General features: G+C 42.2%; 1 protein-coding gene across 1 annotated transcript in view; it reads left to right on the top strand.

Moving 5' to 3' along the window:
* The window catches only part of LOC148146285 (NACHT, LRR and PYD domains-containing protein 3-like), a 29098-nt gene extending 8585 nt beyond the window's left edge, over positions 1-20513 (top strand). The window contains exons 6-9 of the mRNA XM_087998629.1: positions 741-2487; positions 9236-9403; positions 17703-17805; positions 20499-20513. Coding sequence (XP_087854755.1) covers positions 741-2487; positions 9236-9403; positions 17703-17805; positions 20499-20513 — 2033 coding nt within the window. The remainder of the gene's footprint in view (positions 1-740; positions 2488-9235; positions 9404-17702; positions 17806-20498) is intronic.
* The last annotated feature ends 5385 nt before the right edge of the window (positions 20514-25898 follow it).

Below are 25898 nucleotides of genomic sequence, written 5' to 3'. Positions count from 1 at the left end.
GTCAAGCTGGGTATAGGTAGATTCACATGAAGATTCAGAATAGATAGGGAGTCCATTCACATACAATCTTAGACTGTACAATGAGAGGCTTCAGTTTTCGCACTGAAATGGACAATGAGTTGATAAAATTGGTGGAAGATCCCAATGTGATCCTTATACATCGACAGTGTTATTTTATAATTATGGTTCACATAGCACATTGAATTGTATCACTAGTTTGTCATCCTGTTCCCAACATTAAGCATTGAAAAAGTGAGTATTATACACAGTCCCTATTCAGCCAGTGGGCCATATGTTTACATTAGGTATAAATTGTCTGAGATTGAAGCAGACATCAATCTTATAAACACTCTGATACTATCTCCACTGGGGACAACAGACAAAACAAAAATGAATACAGGAAGTAATAATAAGTGAACAATGTGATAATATTTGGCTTCTCACATGTTCCAATGTTAAATTCTCCTCAAATGGAGATGACGATAGAGTGGAGGGGCTTGTCTGTTATAATGTAAAATCTACTATAATCCATCTGATTCTCCCTGATTTATATTTAATTTAATTCAATATTTATTCGATAAGATTAATTTCTAGCACAGCATAGTAAAATTTGGATTCGACTCACATATTTTGTATTGCTACCCAACTCAAACTCCTCCTTGCTTCTCGTTAATTGTTTTAATGTAGTTAATTAACAAATAAGAACAATGCCAACATAATTTTGATCATTGTCATGAAAGGTATACAAGATCAACACAAGCAACACCTCCTCCACCAAACCGAGCATGTGGTCAAACACACCATCAAAGGAGACAGCAAAATAACGACCATTTCCCTCACTGATCGATATACAGAGCTTATCATTATTTCCACTCTGCGTGAACGGAGACTGGTGGAACATGAGCTCCTTTCCAGAGGCAGGGAACATGAAGAATGGCAGCGGAAGTACGTCACCAGCGAACTTGAAAAAATCCGGATTGATCAATTATTCAGGAGCAGTTTTGGCCACTCCAGCCTGTCTGGCACCACGGTGGTTAGCGGAGTGGCTGGCATTGGTAAGACAACAATGGTGCAGAGGATGGTCCATGAATGGGCAGCAGGAAACATCTATCCTCAGTTCCAATTTGTTCTACATTTCACATTTCGAAATCTTAATGCCATCAACAGAGCCGTTTCTCTGACTGAAATGGTATTGGATCAGTACCCTTATTTAGAAAAGATAATTGAAGATATCTGGATGAAACCTGAATATCTTCTCTTGGTTTTTGATGGATTAGATGAGTACAAACACCAGATTGATTTCACTGGCCGCGTGGCTGGTGATGTCTCTGTGAATCACTGTGTTGCGCCTGACTGCAGATGTGAAGTTTTTGATATGGTGTACTCCCTGGTACAGCAACAGCTGCTCAGAGGTTGTTCTGTGCTGGTTACCAGCCGGCCGACTGTCCTTGACTCATTGGAAAAGGCCAATGTCAACCTTTGGGCTGAGATCCTGGGCTTTCTTGCTGATGAAAGAAAAGAATTTTTCAGAAAGTTTTTTGGCAGTGAGCAACTCGCTACCAATGTCTTCAAACACATCGAGGAGAATGAGATCCTGTACACCATGTGCTACAACCCTTCATATTGCTGGATCATTTGCTCAACCTTAGGCCCGCTCTTTACACAGCTGAAGTGCAAGCAACCTCTTCCCAAAACTATCACTCAACTTTTCTCCATCTACCTTTCCAATCTCTTGGACAACCACAAGCGAGATGTTGAGGACCAGCGGATGGTTTTACAGCGACTCGGGGAGTTGGCTTACCAGGGAGTTTCGAAAAGGAGAATTGTTTTTAATGAGAATCACTTCATTCAGCATCAGCTGGAGTCCAGCAAATTCATTTCAGGATTCATGATGGAGATCTTGGAAAGGGATGACACAGCTAAAAACATTGTGTACACATTTCTCCACCTTACCATCCAGGAATTCTTGGCTGCCCTGGCTCAGTATTTGAGTCCAAAGCATCAGAACGTGGTGGAAATGCTACACTGTGCTTTTAAGAAGGATGATGGTCGGTTTGAGATTTTTATTCGATTTTTAGTTGGTCTTTCAACACCCACTTCATCCCGAAATCTGGAACCATTCCTGGGTCCGCTGTCTCATCACACGACCTGTCAGGTGATAGACTGGCTGCAGGCCAATGTTCAGGCAGAAATCAAAAACATGGACAGAGTCACTGGAAAGAGGAAACTGCTGAACATATTCCATTATTTGTCGGAGTCTCAGAATAGAGCTTTAGTTCAGAAGACCATTGGATCTGTGGAGCGTTTGAACTTTGGGGACTCCAATCCAAAGAATGCACTGAGATTGAACCCAATGGACTGTTTTGTAATGTCACATGTTGTACAACTTTGTGAGTCAGTGATGGAGTTGAATTTGGAGAAATGTTATATTCAGGAGGAGGGGATCAAACGATTGGCCCCTGCAATCCACAAGTGCAAAGTTCTAAGGTATGTATTGATCCGGGTGAAATTAGATAACATGTCTGCAATGACCCATTGATTTTCTCTTATAAATTCCACCTGATATGAATTTCATAGGATCATAGAATCTCTACAGAGCAGAAAACAGTCATTTGGACCATCTAGTCTGCAACAACCCTCTGAAGTGCATCCCATCCAGACCCCTCCCCTATCCCTGCATTTCAAAGGGACATGAAAGGCTACAGAAAAGATTTAGAAGGATGTTGCCAGGGTTGGAGCGTTTGACCTATAGGGAGAGGCTGAATGGACTGGGACTGTTTTCCCTGGAGCATTGAAGGCGGAGGGTGACCTTATATATAGAGTTTATAAAGTCATGAGGAACATGTTTAGGGTAAATAGGCAAGGTCTTTTCCTTGGGATCTGGGAGTGAGAGGGGAAAGATTTAAAAGGTACTTAAGGGGCAACGTCTTCACACAAAGGATGGTGTGGGTATGGAATAAACTGCCAGAGGAAGTGGTGGAGGCTGGTGCAATTACAACATTTAAAAGGCATCTGGAGGGTTTATGAATAGGAATCATTTAGAGGGATATGGGCCAAATGCTGGCAAATGTGATTAGATTAATTAAGGATATCTGGTCGGCATGGACGAGTTGGACCAAAGGGTCTGTTTCCTTGTTGTACATCTCTATGACTCTATAACCCATCTAGTCTGCACATCCCTAGAAACTATGGGCAATTTAGCATGATCAGTCCATCTAACCTGCACATAGTTGACTGTGGGAGGAAACCGGAGTACCCAGAGGCAACCCCCGCAGACACTGGGCGAATGTGCAAACTCCACACAGACAGTCACCCAGGGGTGGAATCAAACCCAGATCCCTGGTGCTGTGAGGAAACAATGTTAACTGTTGAGCCACTTGTCACTATAGTAGCTGAATCACAATTACTATTCGTTTTTTTTCTGAGAGTCAAGGAGTTTTCCATGCTTTTTATTTATTTTTAACGCTACTACCGCATTGACCTTGATACTGAGTGCTCTAACTATAACAAAAAAAAAGCACCAGGCTAACTTGGTTGGTCTTACACTGTGAGACATTCAAAGCCACAAGGAGTCTGGCAGAGTCTTTAACTAGTGCAATGACAAGGAAACAAAGAACCAAGCCAAATCATCATACCTCTGTGTTCACAACAGAGTAAAATTAAAACCTTCAAAGATTTTAACCTCAGCAATTCCTAACCAGACTTTATAACCAATCGCAGACTCTGTTGATAATGAAACCTAGACGGTAGGTTAATAACTGAAACAACAACAAAAAAGCAATTTATTACCAATATAGGAACTTTAGCACAGCAAACTTAAACAACAAAGTTTGAAACCAATAACCTTGTTTTCAGGGCAATTCACACAAAAGACAGACAAATAAACACAGTGAAGGGATAATTAAAATAAAGTAACAAAACTGGCCAGATTAAGTGGTTTTCATATCTTACTCTCAATGTATATTTAATGGTTTCTTTGTTAATTTTCTGAAGATATCGATCTGTGCCACCTTTGAATTCACTCTGAGAACTGAAATTCTGAAATAAAGTGGAAGGTTAAACAGGGAGCATTTAAATCTTCATGCTGTAACGTCAATAGCTAAGTTCATTCTCTCAAAAGCACAGTCCCAAAAACCAACTTAAACTGTGATCTATGCCTATGTTTGACCATCTCATTCTCTCCCAGAAACAAATGGAAATTGCTGTTGTGAGGAAAGCTCATTGGACCGAAATATATCTATCCACAGATGCTGCCAGACCTGCTGTGCTTTTCCCTCAATTTTTGTTTTTGTTTCTTATGTCCAGTATCCACAGTTCTTTCGATTTTATGTTCTATCCCAGGCTTGTTCACAACAATTCCCAGGTACTGGCCTGATCAATTCCCAAACATTTCTTATCTGGTTCAATGTGCTGCTCTCCCACTGTGCTGAATCATCTACAGGATCCTATTGATCAAGAGCTAACCTGCCATTACCTGTGAGGCCCCACCTCACGAACAAACAGCAGCTTGTTTGTTTGTTTTGTTGAAACACAAGTTGCTGTTCACAATCCAAAGATCATTTCCAGCTCATTGCAGTTCACAGCTACAAATCAAAATTGATAAAATTATAAATTAAACGAAAAGTTGGCGAAGGTTTGAACACTAATCCTAAGAGGCCCTCAATTAAATGAACAGACCTGGTGTGAGACTGAACACAGTTCACTGACAGAGAATAGCAATGGAGATCAGGTGGCAAATCAAACTGTTGAACCCAACCTCTGTCACCAATTGTGTGCCATTGCAGAGATGAATATCATCCTTTGTAGTTTACATTTACAAACCAAAGCTAATCTGATATTGTATTTGACCCAACCATTCACTAGATAAATAGTAAGTGAATGCTGTACCTAGTTCAATGCAGAATACGTTGCTAACACCAAGGCTGCCATTCATGTATCTGAAACTGTTACGGGTGAGGTCAGGGTGGGTTTGAAATAGAGGTTCAACAGTCTGTGATTTACAGAAGGCATGATCTGCCCTTTGTGGTAGCACCAAATTCACCATTCACCTCAGCAGCAGGGAGATTGGGCAGCTCATCACCACATATTTTACATGACTGTTGGGATGAACTATTATCCATTCTGCTTGAAACTGAAAACATGGCTTGTGTATTGTTAAATGCATCAGAGAAGCAGGAATTTATTGATTGATTGATGTCTATAAGTCTTTTTCTTTGTTGTGTAATCCAAGCAGGGCAATAATGCCTCACAATTAACCATTGCTTTTACTCTTTGCTGGATTACATATGGATGAGTTCAATGGAATATAATTGCACAAATGTTTTAAAAAATTGAATATAAGACAATCAATTTTTTGTCTTGCGTTCAACTTGTCATAGAGTCAAATAACATGGAAACAGACCCTTTGGTCCAACCAGTCCATGCTGAACGTAATCCCAACTAAACTAGTCCCACCTGCCTGCTCCAGGCCCATATCCCTCCGAACCTTTCCTTCTCATGTATTTATCGAAATATCTTTGAGTCATAGAGATGTACAGCACGGAAACTGACCCTTCGGTCCAACCTGTCCACGCCAACCAGATATCCCAACCCAACCTAGTCCCACCTGCCAGCACCCAGCCCATATCCCTCCAAACCCTTCCTATTCATATACCCATCCAAATGCCTCTTAAATGTTGCAATTGTACCAGCCTCCACCACATCCTCTGGCAGCTCATTCCATACACATACCACCCTCTGTGTGAAAAGGTTGCTCCTTTGGGCTCTTTTATATCTTTCCCCTCTCACCTTAAACCTATGCCCTCTAGTTCTGGACTTCCCGACCCCAGGGAAAAGACTTTGCCTATTTAGCCTATCCATGCCCCTCATAATTTTGTAAACCTCTATAAGGTCACCCCACAGCCTCCGATGCTCCAGGGAAAACAGCCCCAGCCTGTTCAGCCTCTCCCTATAGCTCAAATTCTCCAGCCCTGGCAACATCTTTGTAAATCTTTTCTGAACCCTTTCAAGTTTCACAACATCTTTCCAATAGGATGGAGACCAGAATTGCACACAATATTCCAACAGTGGCCTAACCAATGTCTGGTACAGCCGCAACATGACCTCCCAACCCCTGTACTCAATACTCTGACCAATAAAGGAAAGCATACCAAACGCCTTCTTCACTATCCTATCTACCTGCGACTCCACTTTCAAGGAGCTATGAACCTGCACTCCAAAGTCTCTTTGTTCAGCAACATTCCCTAGGACCTTACCATTAAGTGTATAAGTCCTGCTAAAATTTGCTTTCCCAAAATGCAGCAAATCGCATTTATCTGAATTAAATTCCATCTGCCACTAATTGCGCCCATATCCACCACTTCCTCAGGAACTACCCTCTGAGTTTAAAACAATTTCTTCTTGTGACTTTTTTAACTCTGTCTCCTCTCACCTTAAAAATGTGCCCCTAGTCTTGAAATCCCCCATCCTCGGGAAAAGACACCTACCATTAAGCCTTTTTATACCGCTGATGATTTTATAACCCTCTGAGGTCACCTCTCAACCTCTTATGCTCCAGTGGAAAAAAATCCCAGTCTATCCAGCCTCTCCTTATAACTCAAACCTTCCATATCAAAGCTTCCTGGTAAACCTTTTCTGAACCTTCTCCACCTTAACAATATTCTTCTTTTACCTAAGTGATTATAACTGGACACAGTATTCCAGAAGAGGCCTCACCAAAGCAAACTTCAAAGAATTATGTACCTGAATCCTTAGCTCCCTCTGTTGTACAACACTGCCCAAAGCCCTCCCATTAACTGATTAACCTCTCCCCAAGTTTGTTGTATCAAAATGCATTTATCTAGATTGAACTCCATCTGCCATTTCTCAACCCATTGACCCATTTTGTCAAAATCCCTTAGAAAATCCTCTTCTTTACTATGCCACCAATTTTGATATCATTTGCAAACTTACTAACCATGCCTTCATCCAAATCGTTTCTATAAGTGACAAACAAAAGACAAGCCAGAACCGATCCCCATGGAACATTGGTGGTGACAGGCCTCCAAGTCTGAAAAACAACCCTCCACTTTGTCTCCTGCTGTTAAGCCAATTTTGTATCCAATTGGCAAGCTCTCCCTGAATCCCATGTGTCCAGTTTTGGGTTAAAATATATATTCTATTTCCAGGTCATAAAATGGGTAGTACATAATAAGGCCATCTGGCCAATTATGTCTGCACTGGCTCCTTAAATGGCCTACACACTTCATCCTATTCCCCTCCTCTTCCCTCAAAGCTATCACATGTTTTCTCTTCAGGTATATATTAAATTCCTCTTTTCAGAGTTGTACTGGGTTGTACTGTCAATAGCCTTTCAGTCAGTGAACGAGTAACAGCAATTTACTGAGTAAAATATATGATAAGAACTGTACACCTCTCATTTTTCACCATTCAAGCAATTAATCTACTGTTTGAAATATGTGTTCACTGGTCACCAACTAATTCAGTGAGAATAGTTATGCAAGATTTCAATCTGTTTTCTAATACTGCACAACACTGTTCTATCTACCCATGCCTCAGTGTGTCAATGAGAAACAATTGGATGGAGTTTCTGTAAGGTGAAGTTTATGTTATGTTAATCGGAGAGATGTCCCACTCCTTGATTGTTTTTTTTTCTTGGCTGTTAGGCTGAATGACAATAACATTGTAGATACAGGAATCAACATTTTGTCTGCATCATTGGCGCATTCGGAATGCAAAACAAAGCGATTGGAGTAGGTAATCTTCCCAACATTAACCCCAAATTTTATGTGCAATGATTTGTGGCAAGTCGGGAATTTGCTGTATCTTTGGCATGACCACTGTTGAATATATAGGGGAAGGTGAGGACTGCAGATGCTGGAGATTAGAGTCAAGAATGTGGTGCTGGAAAAGTCCAGCCAGTCAGGCAGCATCCGAAGAGCAGGAAAAGTGATGCTTTGAATATAAACCCTTCATTAGGACTCTTGATGAAGGATTTTTGTTCGAAATGTCGATTTTCCTGCTCCTCGGATGCTGCCTGACCGGCTATGCTTTTCCAGCACCACATTCTTCGATCTTGCTAGACTGCATCTGGAGTATTCTGTTCTGTTCTGCACAACAAGTATATATTAGACTGCAATCAAATTTCAACAGGAAGATATTAGGGAGAAATTGAATCAGAATTTTTTTGTGGAAATTATGGTCACATGGTAACCAATGGAGATGTTTAAAATGCTGAATGACGGGACAGGATCGTTAGCTAAAAGATCAAGGAAAGAGCATTATTTTAAAGTTACAGTTAAGCCATTCATTCAGGAGCCAGTTCAAACCACACTTCTTCCAACTAGAGAAGCACAATTTTCAGATTCTCAACAAAAAGTGTTGTTAAGATTCAGAGACAAAAGTAAAAAAGTTAAGTTAATTTTTTTGTTCAATTAAAACAATTTGGCCTAAGCTGATGTGTTTACATCCCACGTTGATACAATGCTTGAGGAGAGATGCAGGGCATCAGAGAAAGGAAGAAATGACTCATGAAAAGGATTTCATGGATCATGAACATAAGGTCTGAAGATAGATTGAAAACATTGGATCCGTCTCCATTAAGGAAAGGAAGCTGTGATATAATTTGAATGAAGTATTAAAAATGATAATGACAGTGGAAAGAGTCGGTAACAATAAATGTTCACTGCCATGAAATGATCAAGTATATCAGCACAAAAATTCAAGAAATTGCCAAAAGAAGCAAGAACAATGTGAGATAATCTTTTCTGCACAGTGACTGGTTAAGGTTGGAATGTTGTGCCTGACTGACATCATGGCAGAGGCCGGTTCAACTGAAGTGTTCAAAAAGGAATTAAACTTTGGTCTGGAAAGGCCCAGTGCACAGGGATACGGGATACAGAGTGGCAGGAAGTGAATTGCTCATTCGGAGCCCCGAATCACTTCCTCCTGCACTGTACCCTGTTTGATTCTGTGAGGCTGTAGGAACGCATATTCTTTTCAAAATTAAGAGTAAGGTCTTTCAATTAAGGAATAATAGTGTTAAAGACTAAAAGCATTAAAATTAATTGATTATTAGTTCGTCATTAAGGAGTCAAATAAAATGAAAAGGAGGCTGATGGTTCAAAAGCTTTCTCACTTTGTTATGCTGATCCAATTATTGCTCTTCCTTCTCAGTGGAATTTCTTTCATCTTTTCGAGCTGTATTGAAAACTGATTTGTAATTATCAATCTTTAGTTTGCAGGATAACAATCTGACATTTGCTTGCATTGAAGACCTGAGGATGGCATTTAGTCAGAGCGAATCATTGTCAATGCTATACCTGGATGGAAATAAATTCACAGATGATTGCATTCCGAAAATGAGAAACTTCTTCATCAACTGCAAGAATTTGGAGCTGATTCAGTGAGTGCATATGTTAAAACATTAAACATTTCCATTGTATTGTAAACAATAATTTCATTAAGTCATGTCCACAGCAAGTTCTTCAGGGGTGCTTAACATATTAATTCACCGGAACATAGAAAATCAGAGCAGCAGCAGGCCATTCAGCCCACAGACCCTGATCTATCATTATATATACCATGGATGATTATCCAACTTTGAACCCTGTTCTTGTTTTCTCCCTGATATCCTTGACCCCTTTAACCCTTAAGAACTTTATCTGCCTGGCGTTATAGAGATGTTCAGCACGGAAACAGGTTATTTTGTCTAACTGTCCATGCTGAACAGATACCCCAAATTAATCTAGTTCAGATGGAGTTTAATTTAGATAAATGTGAGGTGCTACATTTTGGAAAAGCAAATCAGGGCATGACTTATACACTTAATGGGAAGGTCCTGGGGACTGTGCTGAACAAAGATACCTTGAAGTGCAGGTTCATAGTTCCTTGCAAGTGGAGTCACAGGTAGATAGGATAGTGAAGAAGGCATTTGGTATGCTTTCCTTTATTGGTCAGAGGACTGAGTCTAGGAGTTGGGAGGTCATGTTGAAGCTGTACATGACATTGGTTAGGCCACTTTTGGAATATTCTGTGCAATTCTGGTCTCTCTCCTAGAGGAAGGATGTTGTGAAACTTGGAAGGGTTCAGAAAAAATTTACAAAGTTATTGTCAGTGTTGGAGGCTTTGAGCTGTACGGAGAGGCTGAATAAACTCTGTTTTCTCTGGAGCGTCGGAGGTTGAGGGGTGACCTTATAGAGGTTTATAAAATAATGAGTCCCATGGTTAGGGTAAATAGACAAGGTCTTTCTCTGGGATGGGGGAGTCCAGAACTAGAGGGCATAGGTTTAGGGTGAGAGGGGAAACATTGAAAAGGGACCTAAGGGACAACCTCTTCATGCAGAGGGTGGTGCTTGTATGGAATGAGCTGCCAGAGAAATGGTGGAGGCTGGTACAATTATGACGTTTAAAAGGCATCTGGGTGGGTACAAGAATAGGAAGGAAATGGGACAAGCGCTGGCAAATGGAACGAGATTAGGTTAGGATGTGGAGCTGCCAGTGTTGGACTGGGGTATACAAAGTTAAAAATCATTCAACACCAGGTTATAGTCCAACAGGTTTAATTGGAAGCACTAGCTTTCGGAGCGCTGCTCCGGACAACCACCTGATGAAGGAGCAGTGCTCCAAAAGCTAGTGCTTCCAATTAAACCTGTTGGACTATAACCTGGTGTTGAATGATTTTTGGATTAGGTTTGGATATCTGGTCAGCATGGACGAGTTGGACCGAAGGATCTGTTTCTGTGCTGTACATGTCTCTGACTTGTTATGGACCAGGCCAGACCCCCTCAAAACATTTCAAGGAAGTAGCCTAGATCCTAACTTTGCTCGTTGTTTTAAGAAGGTGTAAAGTGGATATTCCAGGAGAGGTGCCATTGGTCAAACCACTTCGTTTTAAACAAAACCAAATTTATTTACAAGATTACCCAATGCAATAGAAGCAAAAGAGAACCGAATGCAGAATAACCTCACCTATCCAAAAACCAAACAGACTTTACCTGTTGTTCCCTATACTTGCAACAATCCCCATAAATACCTCGTGGCGCAAAAGGTAGCATCAAACACAGGGTCTTACAGGAGAGAGATGTCAGACAGAGAAGATCAGCACGAACCTGCTTCTTTCACGTAACTGTTTCTTGGATCAGCAGCCTCAAAACACTACCTGCCTGCTTTCAGTGAATAGCCAGACGTCCAAAAACCAAATCAAACCAGAGAAAAGCTGAGCTGGCGGAAGTGACCATTCCCCTTTCATTGCACAAATTCTTTTAAAAATAAAACTTTTTGCTGGAGGCAGTATCTGTAGCTATAATCAACCTGGCCCTAAAACCCTTCGAAACCCAAACCTTTTGGAACCTGTGTCTTTTACGATCTCTCTGGGGGGAAGAAAACCAAGTACAACAGAACCTTGTTAAAGGAGCAACATCATCACAGACTCTCTTTGACAACATTTGGCCCTAATCCCCCTCAACCCTTTGCATTCATAAACCCATCCAGATGCCTTTTATATGCTGTAATTGTACCAGCCTCCACCACTTCCTCTGGCAGCTCACTCCAATCTCATACCATCCCTCTGTGTGAAAAAGTTGCCCCTTAGGACCCTTTTAAATCTTGCCCCCTCAACTTAATCCTATGCCCCTAGTTTTGGTCTCCCCCAACCCTGGGGAAAACATCTTGTCTATTTGACCTACCCATGCCCCTCATTGTTTTATAAACCTCAATAAGGTCACCCCTCAGCCTCCCACGCTTCAAGGGTAACAGCCCCAGCCTAGTCAGCCTCTCCCTCTAGATCAAACCCTTCAAACCCAGCAGCATCCTTGTAAATCCTTTCTGAACCATTTCAACTTTCACAACATCCTTCCTATAGCAAGAAGCCCAGAGCTGCATGCAGCATTTCAAAAGTGGCCAAAGCAATGGCCTGCACAGCCACAACATGACGTACTAAAGCAAAGAAATACAGATAGTAGAAACCTGAAACAAAAGCCAAAATTGCTGAAGAAACTCAACAAGCCTAACAGCATCTGTGGAGAGAAAGTAAAGTTAATGTTTCGAGTCCAGTGATCCTTCTTCACAGCTGACTCTGTTTCTCTCTCTGTAAACCTGCTGAGTTTCACCAGAAATTTCTGTTCTTTTTGTGAACAATATTTAACTTTTTCTTTCCAACCATTCAGTGTTTTAGCCAACAAACACTCTCTCTGACAGGGAATTTCACAGACTCACCTCAACCTGAGTGAAGAAATTTATCCTCATCTCAGCTCGAAATAGCCGACCCCAGACCCTTAGACATTGACCCTTTCTGGACCTTGGGAACATCCTTCCTGTGTTTACCCTGACCTTTCCTGTTAGAATTTTGTAGGTTTCTAAAAGGTGCCCCATATTATTCTAACCTACAGTGAAAATAGTCCTAACTGATCCAGTGTCTCTTCATTCATCAGTCCTGCTATCCCACGAGTCAGTCTGGGAAACCTTTGTTGTATTCCTTCTATGCACGAATGTCCTTCCTTAGATAAGGGACAAAAAACTATACACATGACTTCAGGTGTAGTCTCACCAAGGCACTGCATGTAGGCAACTAGACAGCCCTGCTCCTGTCGTTGAATCCTCTTCTCTCTTTTTTTTCTCTTTTTCTGTCTCTCTCTCTGTCTGTCTGTCTGTCTCTCTCTCTCTGCCTCTCTCACACCCGGACTCTCTTCGCCTCAGCATGCTACTCTCTAAGGGGTTGTGGGGGGGGGAGAGACTGTCACACATCTCCTTCTGGAATTTGTCTTTGCAAAGGAAGTCTGGAGAAAGATGCAGCGGCCTTTGTCAAGGTTCATCCTGAGCAGTTCCATGACACAAGACTCTGTGCTATACAGTCTGTTCCCCGGGACGCACAATGAGACAAACATCAACTACTCCTGGAGGACCGTCACCTTGCTGAAAGACACTCTTTGCTCTGCCTCAAAGTTGTTGATTGTTAGTTCCCACCTGAATCACACACACTGCTGTTCACCCTCCCTTTCCAGGGACTAATCCAGCTGTTCTTTGACACTGAATACTCAGCAATCTCCTTCCCTGTTCTAGTGATTCAACTTCCAGAATTTTCCTCAGTCACTTCTCACTACCACCCTCTGGTGGATGCTCTTTCTCCTGCTGAGTCCCATGGCTTCCGCGATTCCCATCTCATTAAGTTGAAACAAGTTGTTATCTCTTATTGGTTCCCTTTGCGCTAGTTTCAGGTCTAGTCTGGTTGACAATGTCTTCACGAATTAACGAATTTGGTCCCTTGTGTTGCTACTGAGAATCTGATGCTCCCCAGTCGGAATCTATTCTCCGTCCTTGCCATTTGAAGCACGTCTTTGAGGTGGTGTTCAAAGTGCAATCAACATTTCAGTGTGAAGTGATGAAAAATCAGCAAAATAAAAATCCTTGCCCATATCTGTCTTGATACCAGTCGTTAGGAAGGAGTCATTACCGTGTTAATTACGTGTGTTGTAAACTTCAGTGCCAAAGTTGAAACCAGATATCCATCCCATTTTCATTCCATATTAATATCTGAAACATACATCTTTAACCACACATTGTATATCAGTCAGAACTATTTAATGTCTTCTGAAAATACCTCTGGGCCAGACCAGGTAAGATTCCCAGATTCCCTTTGGTGATGGACATGAGTGAAGCAGATGTGTATTTACAGCAATCATTGATTAGGTTCTATGAAAATGGTGACTATGAAACTAACTTTCAATTCCAGATGGATTAATTATTTGAGATAAAATACAGCCAGTTGCTGGCATTTGTACTCTAGGTCACTGCATTACAAGTCCAATGCGATTTCCCCCAGTCCAACTACATCCTCAATTTACATCATTCCCCAAATATCAACACCTTAGTTTCTTACAGCACTGTCTGTGTGTGCAGCAGCTCATTAGATTCTCTCTCCCCCACCACTTACACCCATTTGTTACTGTTTAGCTGCTCACAGTTTGATTTCAAAATGTGTGTTTCAATTGAAAAATTATGAATGATTGTCATTTTAACTTTATTAATTGGTTGGTTATTAATCATTAATTTCTTTCTTACATTATGGAGGAATCAGTTCAGTTCAGATAGAAAGAAGCAGCTCTGATCACTGAGAGAATGCAGGGCTGGTGTCTGAGTATTTGTGTGATCAAAGGATCAAGAAATTACCAACTATTTGGACTTAATATTACTGAGAGGTGTATTTCTCTCACCTCCATCAAGTGAAACACATGAGATATTACATTGGCTCAAGAAAAACAATTCCTAGAAACTTTCAGTAGCAGCTGGTGTGTGTTGGTGTGTGGGTGATATTCACCGTCGAGCACAGGGAGATGGAGCTGTGACTGTGAAGCTTTTATAAAAGAGTCCGAGAGATCGCCATCATAGAAACAGGCCTTTCGGCCAGCGTGCCCATGCTGTCCAGTTTTCACCGTTAAACTAGTCCCTTTTGCCTGTGTTTGGTCCATGTATCCCCATATCTAACCAATCCATACACCTGTCTAAATGTTTCTTAAATGATGAAATTGCACTCACTTCCACCATCTCTGGCAGCCCATTCCAGACACTCACCATCCTCAATGTGAAGAAAACTGCCTCTCTATACCCTTTTGTATCTCTCCCCTCTCACCTTAAACATATGCCCTAGAGTTTTAGACTTCCTTGGGGAAAAGCTGCTGGCTATCTACCTTATCTACGCCTCTCATGATTTTATAGTTCTGTATAAGGTCACCCCTGAATTTCCTACGCTCAAAGGAAAAATGTCCCATCCTATCTCATCTCTTCTTGTAGCTCAAACCTTCCAGTCCAGGTAACATCCTAGTAAATCCTTTCTGCCCTCTTTCTAGTTTAATAGTTACTTTCTATAGTAGAGCGACTAGAACTGTGTACAGTATTCCAAATGTGACCTCACTCATGTCATAGAGTCATAGAGATGTACAGCATGGAAACAGACCCTTCAGTCCAACCCGTCCATGCCGAGCAGATATCCCAACCCAATCTAGTCCCACCTGCCAGCACCCGGCCCATATCCCTCCAAACCCTTCCTATTTATATACCCATCCAAATGCCTCTTAAACGTTGCAATTGTACTATCCTCCACCACTTCCTCTGGCAGCTCATTCCATACACATACCACCCTCTGCGTGAAATAGTTGCCCCTTAGGTCTCTTTTATATCTTTCCCCTCTCATCCTTAACCTATGCCCTTTAATTCTGGACTTCCCGGCCCCAGGGAAAAGACTTTACCTATTTACCCTATCCATGCCCCTCATAATTTTATAAACCTCTATAAGGTCACCCCTCAGCCTCCGACGCTCCAAGGAAAACAGCCCGAGCCAGTTCAGTCTTTCCCTATAGCTCAAATCCTCCAACCCAGGCAATATCCTTGTAAATCTTTTCTTAACCCTTTCAAGTTTCACAACATCTTTCCAATAGGAAGGAGACGAGAATTGCATGCAATATTCCAATAGTGGCCTAATCCTGCACAGCTGCAACATGACCTCCCAACTCCTATACTCAATACTCTGACCAATATAGGAAAGCATACCAAACACCTTCTTCACTATCCTATCTACCTGCGACTCCACTTTCAAGGAGCTATGAACCTGCACTCCAAGGTCTCCTTGTTCAGCAACACTCCCTGGGACCTTACCATTAAGTATATAAGTCCTGCTAAGATTTGCTTTCCCAAAATGTAGCACCTCGCATTTGTCTGAATTAAATTCCATCTCCCACTTCTCAGCCCATTAGCCCATCTGGTCCAGATCCTGTTGTAATCTGAGGTAACCCTCTTCGCTGTCCACTGCACCTTCAATTTTGGTGTCATTTGCAAGCTTACTAACTGTACCTCTTATGCTCACATCCAAATCATTTATGTAAATGACAAAAAGCAGAGGATCCTCGTGGCACTCCAGTGGTCACAGGCCTCCAGTCTGAAAAACAACTCTCCTCCACCACTCTCTGTCTTCTACCTTTGAGCCAGTTCTGTGTCCAAATGGCTAGTTCTTCCTGTATTCCATGAGATCTAATCAGTCTCCCATGGGGAACCTTGTCAAAGCCTTACTGAAGTCCATATAGATCACATCTACTGCTCTGTCCTCATCAATCCTCTTTGTTACTTCTTCAAAGAGCTCTTGTACACCTGCAACAAGGCATTCCAACTCCTGTACTCCATACTCTGCAATTTGTTCAATTTTACAATAAACCTGTTTGTTATTAATTATTTCTTATTACTACCTGTCTTCAGTTGTACATAAAGCTATACTCAATTTGTCATAAACATATGGTTGTTTGTGTAATAAACATATGTTCAAGTGTGTAATTATTCCCAGCGTTCGACTTTAGTGACAGTCTGTGTTAGATACTGGGTCAGAGATTGGTCAGTGCTGTAGCTGTTCCTCTGTGGGAATGATAGGGTCTGCATCAACAGTGTGTGTAAATACTGGGTCAGAGATTGATCAGCGCTGTAACTGTTCCCCTGTGGGAATGACAGGGTCTGCATCAACAGTGTGTGTAAAATCAGTCAGTATCAGGTCGTAGTTTGGAACCAGTGACCATCTGCACAACGTGTGCCTGTCCCACTCTCATCAAATACACTGGAGACCCCGACACTTGCAGAGATCCCGCTAACAAAACTCTGAAAGAAATCACATTTGTAAGGGAAGATTAATTAAGTAATCTCCCTCCCAGTCCCGAAAAGGCCATTTTTTGATGCTCCCACTGCATTCACTGGGATTTCACTTTGACCATCTCTGGTCCCTATCTCATGTCGGGTTGTAGGGTCAGGTCAACTTGTCAATGTCCAACGGCAATTTTGTCGATTTGTCTGTTAAATATTTGCCTCTAACACAGATCTCCACAAGGTTCCATTCAGTCTTAGAGTTCAACAAATGGTGCATCGTCCAATGGTAAAGACTGGAAAGGACCCAGCATCTCATTGGGCACCCGTGTGTTCAATTCAGGCTGCACTCAGCTAAATATTCAAATATCAGTCTCCCACACTGTTGACTATGTATTATTGTAGACAATACAAACGTGCACTCTGCTAACTGTCTACGTGTCATTGTCACACACTGTGGACAGCAATCACTGTTGGAAGTTCACACTTTGCACACTACAGAGTGTCCGTATATTAGTTATCAAATATTACAGATGTTGCATTACTGTAGATATTGTATTACTGTAGACAGTCCATACATCAGTTATCTCATACTGTAGACATTGTATTCCACGCCAGCACTGTAGCTGTACTGGCACACCTTTATTAGGCATGTGACAATTTTTAGAGACTGATGTTGTCAGGATGCACAACCTTTGCAGTATACAGTGCGACCAGTCAGGTGATGGCAGCTTAGTGGAACAGGGAGGGTTGAACCTAGACTAAGTGTGGGATATCCAGTGACCAGGACCCAGCCCATGCCATCCCCACATCCACACATAAACCTCTCTCTCTCTCTGTCAGACTGACTTGTTAGAACCAGCCGAGATTGCTGCAGATCTGTTCCAGTCCCAGAGTCACAGCTTCTTGATGCTGTTCAGACTGAGCTGGAGGGAAAGGAATTGCTGGACCCTTCCCTATTCCAGCAATTATTTCACACAATTCCCACGGGATCAACACAAGGTATGAATGAGACTGACATGAACCTGTAAAGTCAGCAAGTTTTACTTTTTGATTGAGTTTCTGAGGGTAAACATCAATCCTTTTCACAGACGACCATCCAGTGATTACACAGATCTGTTATACAAGTCTGTTAATTGTACAAATGACCATGAGATTCAGCTCTTCCTTGACAACAAGCTAAGGGACACTGAGGTAATGCCAATGGTTCTGCAACATTATACAATATTGAGGTGAAGATATAGCCACAACTACTCCTCTGTTTTCATTGATTTGGTTCCAGTTTCTTCCATCTGTGGGAAAGTTGGCATGGTGGCTCAGTGATTAGCATCACTGCTTCACAGTGTCAGGGACCTGGGTTCAATTCCACCCCATGTCTGTGTAGAGTTTGCATGTTCTCCTTGTGTCCATATGGGTTTCCTCCTTCAGTCCAAAGGTGTAGAGGTTAGGTGGATTCACTATGCAGTAGTGTCCAGGGGTGTACAATGCTAGGTGAATTGACCATGGTAAATTGGGGTTACAGTGTTAAAGTGATGCACTGAGTTTAGGTGGGATGCTGTTTGAAGGGTGAGGGCAGACCCAATGGTCCAAATCACCACCTTCTGCATTGTAGGGATTCTATGATTTAGACAGATTGGGCAAAGAGAATGAATGAGCAATTGACTTCCAAAACAGGCTGCATAAGGATAATAACAGAGCACAATTTCACACAGAATTACCACCATCTGAAATAGTTTAAGAGAAAAGAAAAAAAAATAGGAAATTCAGTCTCCTCACTTCAGGGGCTGATTCTGAGCTGGCTACCCACAGCCAGTGTACTGTGCACATGTCGATAAAAGGTGACCTGATAATGGGATACCAGCTCTGTGCAGTTTTTTCAGAATCACAATTATTTTACCATTTACAACACTACCTGCATCCCCCTACACACCGTTCCCAGCAACATCTCATTCATCCACCCACAAAATCAGCCACTAGAGATATGCAAATGTCAAGTTAAGATATTAATAAACTTTCCATGCTATGGAAACACTAGGATCTGTATTTGGACACTCTATGCTGTTCTATTTGTTCATTACAATGCTGATTTATGTAAAAGAACATTTCACTGCTTTCTTGATCTGGTGCCTGAATTTGGACTATGTTGCCCCACAAATAAATGCATTTGTGCAACCACTTCAATTCACCAAAATAACTCCGACTTGTTCAAATACGTGTAAAGAATGATTTCCATCGATGGGATCAGTTCGAGGAATAGTATTGTAAATGAAATTTATCACATATGTGGATCACAAAATAACAAAGCTGCCAGAAATGGTAGAGAGTAAAATTATAGACCTCCTTCTGCTCTCCATCTCTGGATCACTGTGATTCTCTTCCTTGTTCTGACCCCTCAGTCCCTTACGGACTCAACTGGCTACTATAATGTGTCTGACTGTCAGAGCGTTGAGCAGCAGAATTAGATCAAATGGCAACAATGGATTAAGAACTGTAAGGAACCATTTAAATCCCACCCAGCTGGGATTCACTATAATAGCTCGGCCTTGAAATACAAAACCACGGTAGGTTGTTGTTAGAACTACAACAGCATTTCTCTTTGTGCAATATTTAGTTTTTCATTTTCTGGAAGCAGATAGTGACAAAATGATCAAAGCTGAAAGTGGCAATGAACCAAACAGAGCAAGAAGTGGCTGTTATTGACAGGACATAGTTTATGCTTCACACAGGAGTTTTATCCAAGAAAGATAAAGGGAAATAATAAACATTGATCTGCCTCAGTATGACCTCAGTGATAACAACCATCAGATCAGATGCTGCCATAGCCACCAGGTAGCAAGAGGTGCAGGAAGACAGGCCACACTTTCCAGAGACAAAATATTAAGTGCCACTAAATTAACTGTTGCTAGGGAGAGAAAAGAAAATAGACTAAAATAGTTTGAAGCAAACATACTGCCCGAGTCCAGGCTATCATATCTGTATTTTGATACAAAAAGACATGGACTTTGAATTAAGCAAATGGTTAAACATCACAACTATGATCTCATTTAATCTCAGACATATCTATTCCAAGGTTTAATACACAGAGAGTTTATGGGATAAACTTTAGTCCACTTCCTGAAAGACGATTGACATCTTTGTAAGTTTCAATGAGATTTTTGAACCTTGATTTAACTGACTTTGCAGTTTGAGCATTTCCCAGCCTGGTGTGGGAAATCAGGAAGCTGAAAGGAGGTAAACCCAGAATCAGTGAAAATGTAAGCTCGCTTCTTATCAGGCTGGAAAAATGGGAATGGTTTTCTTTGACTTAGCTCACCTATTTTAGAGTCACGAGAAGCTAAAGCTGCACAATGTTGAAGATCGGATCCCATTCCGGTTGTATCTTCAGATCATACTGGGATTTGGTCAATCTAACCTTAGACATTACCTGGACCAGAATTCCACTCCAGATTCCACCATGTTACCCCATTTCCCATCACACCTCTGGATGGTGACTTGAGTGGCCTCTTGCAGATGAGTAACAGAAGGTCCAAATACGAGGATGAAGCCCTGTATGGAAGAGTTGTCTTCTGACCAAAGTTTAAACACGTTGCTAAAGAATCATATCATGAGCAGTGACCTCAGTTACCAAAGTGGACCAAATGCAGCTGGACCTCAGTTTGCTCTGGATTCCCCATTTGGGGAGGGGTGGGAGCAGGAGAGCAAGATGAGCTGGGACAATGAAGCAAATAGAAACAAAACCAAAGCTTTTGGAACAGATTTAATTCTGTAGAAGGGTCACCAGGCTCAAAACGTTGACTTTGTTTTCTCTCCACAGATGCTGCCAGACCTGCAGAGTTTCTCCAGCAATTTCTGTTTCTGATTTGATAATATCAATTTTTCTTTTGCAGGCATCGCTGGTTTAGATATCACTGTACTAAACAGTCATGCCAACTACAATCAGAACCTCACTTGTATCCGAGGCAGTCAATCAAAACTCCAGAGTTAATTGAGACCAACCGACCAGTTTGAAAATATATGATAAAAAGTGACCTGGTATCTGCAGAAAGACGGTCAGCAGTATCAGTCCCACAGTAAAACCAGCATATTTACACAGTTTCAGTACAAACCCACTTACCCGGAATACCAATGATGGCCAGGATCGTCATATATTTTGCTGACATTGCGAATAATTCCGTGCATTTTCTGACTGCATTACTCTGCCTCGAACAACCCAACTGAATTAAACTTGGAGTCAATGAAGCCAATTATCTATATTCTCTGGAAATCTCCACAGGGACATTCAGGTTGCAGCATTTTCAAAGATTTTGTGTACAGTTTGGGTTAACAAATTCTGGCAGCTATCCACGTCAGAACACTGATGAGGTAGAATATGATGATACTGAATTGTTAAGTAATACAATTGGATAATTTATGTGAATCAATGATTTTTTTTGTTGCAAAAGTATGCAGCATTTTATGAAATAATATGTGCAATACACTCCATTAAAGTCCATTTCAAATCATACAGAACAGAAAAGGCAAAGTGACCATAGTCCTGATTTCTCATTAGTCAGAGGTCACTGGTGGTGGTTTAACCTGAAGATCACGACATCTCAGACAAAGGGAAAGGTTGAGAAGGAGAGTCCTTCTTGGTAACCTCAGCCAGGATGCCATTTGAACTTCTGCTATTAGTATTACAAGCCAGCTGCCCTGCCAACTGAGCTAAACCAATGGCTCATAGTGTTCAGGGCTGTGCAAGTTAGGTGCATGAGATTGGGGTAAACGTAGAGTAGTAGGGGAGGGGAATGGGTCTGGATGGGTTACTCTTCAGAGGCTCAGTGTGGACTTGTTGGGCCGAAGGGTCTGTTTCCACATTGTAGGGATTCTGGAAAAAAAAGGCAATTGTGATTGTTGGCCCTTATTTCAAGGAGGTTGGAGTATAAGAGTAGGAAAGTCTTCCTGTAACTGTACAAGGTGCTGGTGAGACTACATCTGGAGTACTGTGAACAGTTTCAGTCCCTTTATTTAAGGAAAGGCATCATTCCATTGCAGGCAGTTCAGTGAAGATTCACTCGGATGGTCCCGAGAATGGATGGATTGTCTTATGAACAAACATTAAACTGTCTGGGACTGTACTCACTGGGATTCAGAAGAATGAGCCGTGATCTCATTGAAACATAGGCTTTGACAGGGAAAATGCAGGGAGGATGTTTCCTCTCATGGGAGGCTTGGCCAGTTCACCGAACCTGCACATCTTTGGAATGTGGGAGGAAACTGGAGCATCCTGAAGAAACCCACACAGACACAAGGAGAACGTGCAAACTCCACACAAACAGTTACTAGAACAGTTTGTTGATGGTGTTTGGAGGTGGCAGAAATGGGGCTTATGCAGTGTAGAGATACCTAACTCACATCTGGTTTTCTTCCATTGACCAGTCCCTTCCCACTTACATCTATAATTTCTCTAATACTTTACGTCAGTTTCAGAATTTTCAGTTTGCAGGTTCTAGCCACCTCCCCTTTACCGTGGACAAGCAATCCTTTCCCCATCCATCCCCATCAGGGTGGTCTCAGGGCTCTCTGCTTCTTCCTGGAAAAATGGCCTGATGGGCCCTACCCACCACCACCCTCCTCCACCTGGCTGAGCTTATCCTCACCTGAACAGCTTCTCTTAATGGCACTCACTCTGACCTGAAGAAGGTGAGTGCCATTAAGAGAAGCTGTTCAGGTGAGGATTCTTCTTTTCTTCCCTTGTCCACATACCCCACAAAGAGACAACATAACTGGGCTCTATGTGGACAAGGGAAGAAAAGAAGAACTGAGTTAGGTCTCTCTACACTCCATAAGCCCCATTTCTGCCACCTCCAAATATCATCAACAAATATGTCCTCCCATCTCCTCTCCTCCCGTGTCAGCCTTCTGCAAGGACCATTCTCTCTGGGAGACTCTGGTGCACTCCTCTTTCATTCTGCAACCCCATAAGGTGGAATATCTGCCCATTTACTTCCTCCCTCATCAATATCTCAGCGGCTAAACACACCTTCTAGATGAAGTCATGCTTAATCTATACTTCACTCGATTTAGTTTACTGAAATCAAAATGTGGTCTCTACTGCACTGGAGAAACAGCATAGACTGGGTGACCGCTTTGCAGAACATCCATGTTCTGTGTGCAAAAAAATGTCCCTGAGCTTCCAGTTGCTTGAAACTTCAGCATCCCATCTTGCTCTCTGGCCGACATCACTGTGTCAGGCTTGCTGCATTGTTCCAGAACAGTGCCTCATTTTCTATTTGAGAGCTCCAGAGCCTTCTAGACTCTGAGTTCAACAATTTTAGAACTTGAAACACCTTCTCCCATTCCTTGCCCCAACCCCAAGCCTTGTCCTTGCCTGGTCTGCTATTACATACCAACCCATTATTAGCCATTAATTTATCCCCCTATAAGCTATTTGATTTCCCAGGCTGCTCCACTTCTCCGTCTGCCCAACTGTTTATCTCTCTCTCTGGGCTCTATCTCCACTTTACTCCTTCCCTCCCCCACCCCCAACCCACACTATCTTCTGCATAAAAAAACAACGCTTTCCTAGTGACTAGCAGCTCTGTGGAAGAGTCACTGGACCCAAAATGTTAAGTCTTGATTTCTCTCCACAGCCACTGCCAGACTTGCTAAAGTCTTCCAGCAAATTCTGTTTTTGTTGGTGATATGTTGTGATTTGTTTAATTAAATGCTGATTGGAAGCTGCTGCTGTTCCAGACCAATCATGTGATGCTGAGTGACCAAGGAACATCGCGATTTGCTGAAACACTGGGGTTTCCCGAAGTCCCAATGGAGGCTTTGATTACAGAACGTTTAGGGGATTGATGGCAGCGAAACCTCCAAGCAGCTTTCACCCCAGTGGATTCGCAAATGGAAGTGTATTTAATTCTATCTTATTTTGTTCATTAAACTATACCTTGTACAGAATCCTGTACAATGATTTTTATTGACCTCAGTATCATTATGGTTATGGGGTTTTAGTGTGGGCTCATTTGATATAATTAGCATTTCTTACAATATGGTACTTGTTTGAATCAAGTTGCCGGTTACCTTCCCTGTTTTACTATGGTGTTAGATGTGGAGCTGGAGTTGAGCATGATTTTCTGAATTCCCATATCTGCAGAATCTGAGCCAAAATGTAGAAAGAAGCACGAGCCTGGGTTATGGCCAGAGCTACTTTTACACTTGGATGTTATTCATTCACCCTCCATTTGCCTAAAATAGTCACATTCGCAATAGTGTTTATCACATTGTACACAGATCCTCAGAACACGGTCACTGGGCATGTGATATCAGAGTTAATCACTTATACTTGCAGTAACCAGCAGTTTCCTTCTACTATGTTAAAGTTTTAGGTGAAAGTGAAGACTGCAGATGCTGGAGATCAGAGTCAAGATTAGAGTGGTGCTGGAAAAGGACAGCAGGTCAGGCAGCATCCGAAGAGCAGGAAAATCGATGTTTCGGGTAGGAGCCCTTCATTAGGAATGAGGCTGGGTGCCTCCGAGGTGGAGAGATAAATGGGAGTGGTGTGGGGATGGGGAGAAGGTAGCTAAGTGTGCAATAGGTCAGAGAGGAGGGTGGAGTGGATAGGCGGGAAGGAAGATTGGCAGGTGGTACAGGGCATGAGGAAGGTGCTGAGCTGGAAGGTTGGAACTGGGGTAAGGTGGGGGGGGAGGGGAAATGAGGAAATGGTGAAGCCCACATTGATGCCCTGGGATTGAAGTGTTCCGAGACGGAAGATGAGGCATTCTTCCTCCAGGCGTTGGGGGGTGAGGGAGTGGCTGTGGAGGAGGCCCAGGACCTGCATGACCTTGTCAGAGTGGGAGGGGGAGTTCAATTTCTGCCGTCACTCATAAAAGATTTTATCTTTGTGACTAAGGCTGTGCAGAAACGTGAGCATAACTTCAGTACACCATGCACTAACTTCATGTCCTGAAGTTTGACTATCTGCGAACAATATTATGTCATTATTGGAGCATTAACACTTGCTTCAGTTCAAGTGGACAAGTAGAGGTCATTTTAACCTAGTTGCTGTGCTTAATTGGTTAAAGTAGTTTAATACTGAATGGCTGTGCACTGATACTTTAATTTTGATTTCCAATTTCTTAAGCTTCGTTTTTAGCTAACATAGCGACCATGTGCTATTGCATTAGACAGTTTTGGGAATGTGGCCTGTCCACTGGAGGCCTAACCAACACCTTGGTTGGCCGGATTGGTGATAGCCCCTGTATAGGTAAGCATAAGGTATTCCTAACTTATCTGCTTTTGCACGCTCTATCCATGCAGTCACAGAGCAAGAGAAACCAACTTCCATTCACTGAGGGTGGAGCAAAAGGGAAGTTGGAGGGCTTGAAGGAGACTGGGGGGAGATAAGGAGGTCAAGGAACTATAGGAAGCAGGGGAAATGGAAGGATTGGTGAATGGGGGGAGAATAGGGAACGGGGCTGAATTCTGCCTGGGGAAAAGGTAAATGGAGATGGAGAAGAGGGACACTTGGAGGGAAGTCCCATGTGGAACCAAACCACCTTTTATCAACTATCATTCCTCCATCAAATACATGCACTGGCCATTCATCCTGCTGTCAGTGGAGCCTGTTTCTTTTTCTATAAATAGTTTCTATCAAATCTTCCCTTCACCTACTCTGCTGTAAGAAGAATATTCCTAGCTTCTCTTGGTTCCAACTATTCTTGCTATCATCCTTTATCCTCAATACCATTTCAGTGAATCCCCTTTTTGTGTGTTGCCATTCGTCCTATGTTATGTTACCCAGTGTTGAGCAGAGTTCTCTGACTGGGACTTAACCAATAATTTTTCAAAATCGGGAGAAAATCTTTTGCTTTATTGCAATCTTTGCATCTATTTGCTCCTTCATAATGTCAGAGGCGAAAATATTTACTGATGACCGTACAATGTTAAGCACCATGTGCAGCTCCTGTCCTTACTGTATCCTGGAGCCACTTGTCAAGCTGTTGCTTCCAATTCTGGAATCTCCATCATTGAAAAGGACAAAGTTGACAGGTGCATTCACATTCGTGTCCTACCTTAATTTGGAACTAGATTGGTATCCCTGCATTGTCACTGAATCAAAGTCATGGAAGTCCCTGCCTAACATCAGTACAGATGCATCTTCACCGGATAGACCAGTTGTTCAAGTCGGCAACTCACCAGCACTGTCTCAATGGAAGTGAATGACAAGCCTTGCTAGTGTTGGTTCTGTTGCTAAACTGTAAGTTAAAAACAAGATTGCTGGAAAATCACGTATCCATAACCTC

This window comes from Chiloscyllium plagiosum, unplaced genomic scaffold (assembly GCF_037043375.1).
Source record: "Chiloscyllium plagiosum isolate Xiang-an unplaced genomic scaffold, Cpla_swu_hap1 HiC_scaffold_21, whole genome shotgun sequence".
NCBI classification, from domain to species: domain Eukaryota; kingdom Metazoa; phylum Chordata; class Chondrichthyes; order Orectolobiformes; family Hemiscylliidae; genus Chiloscyllium; species Chiloscyllium plagiosum.
Note: the sequence above shows the minus strand (reverse complement) of the source record. Positions and strands in the feature narration are given on the sequence as shown.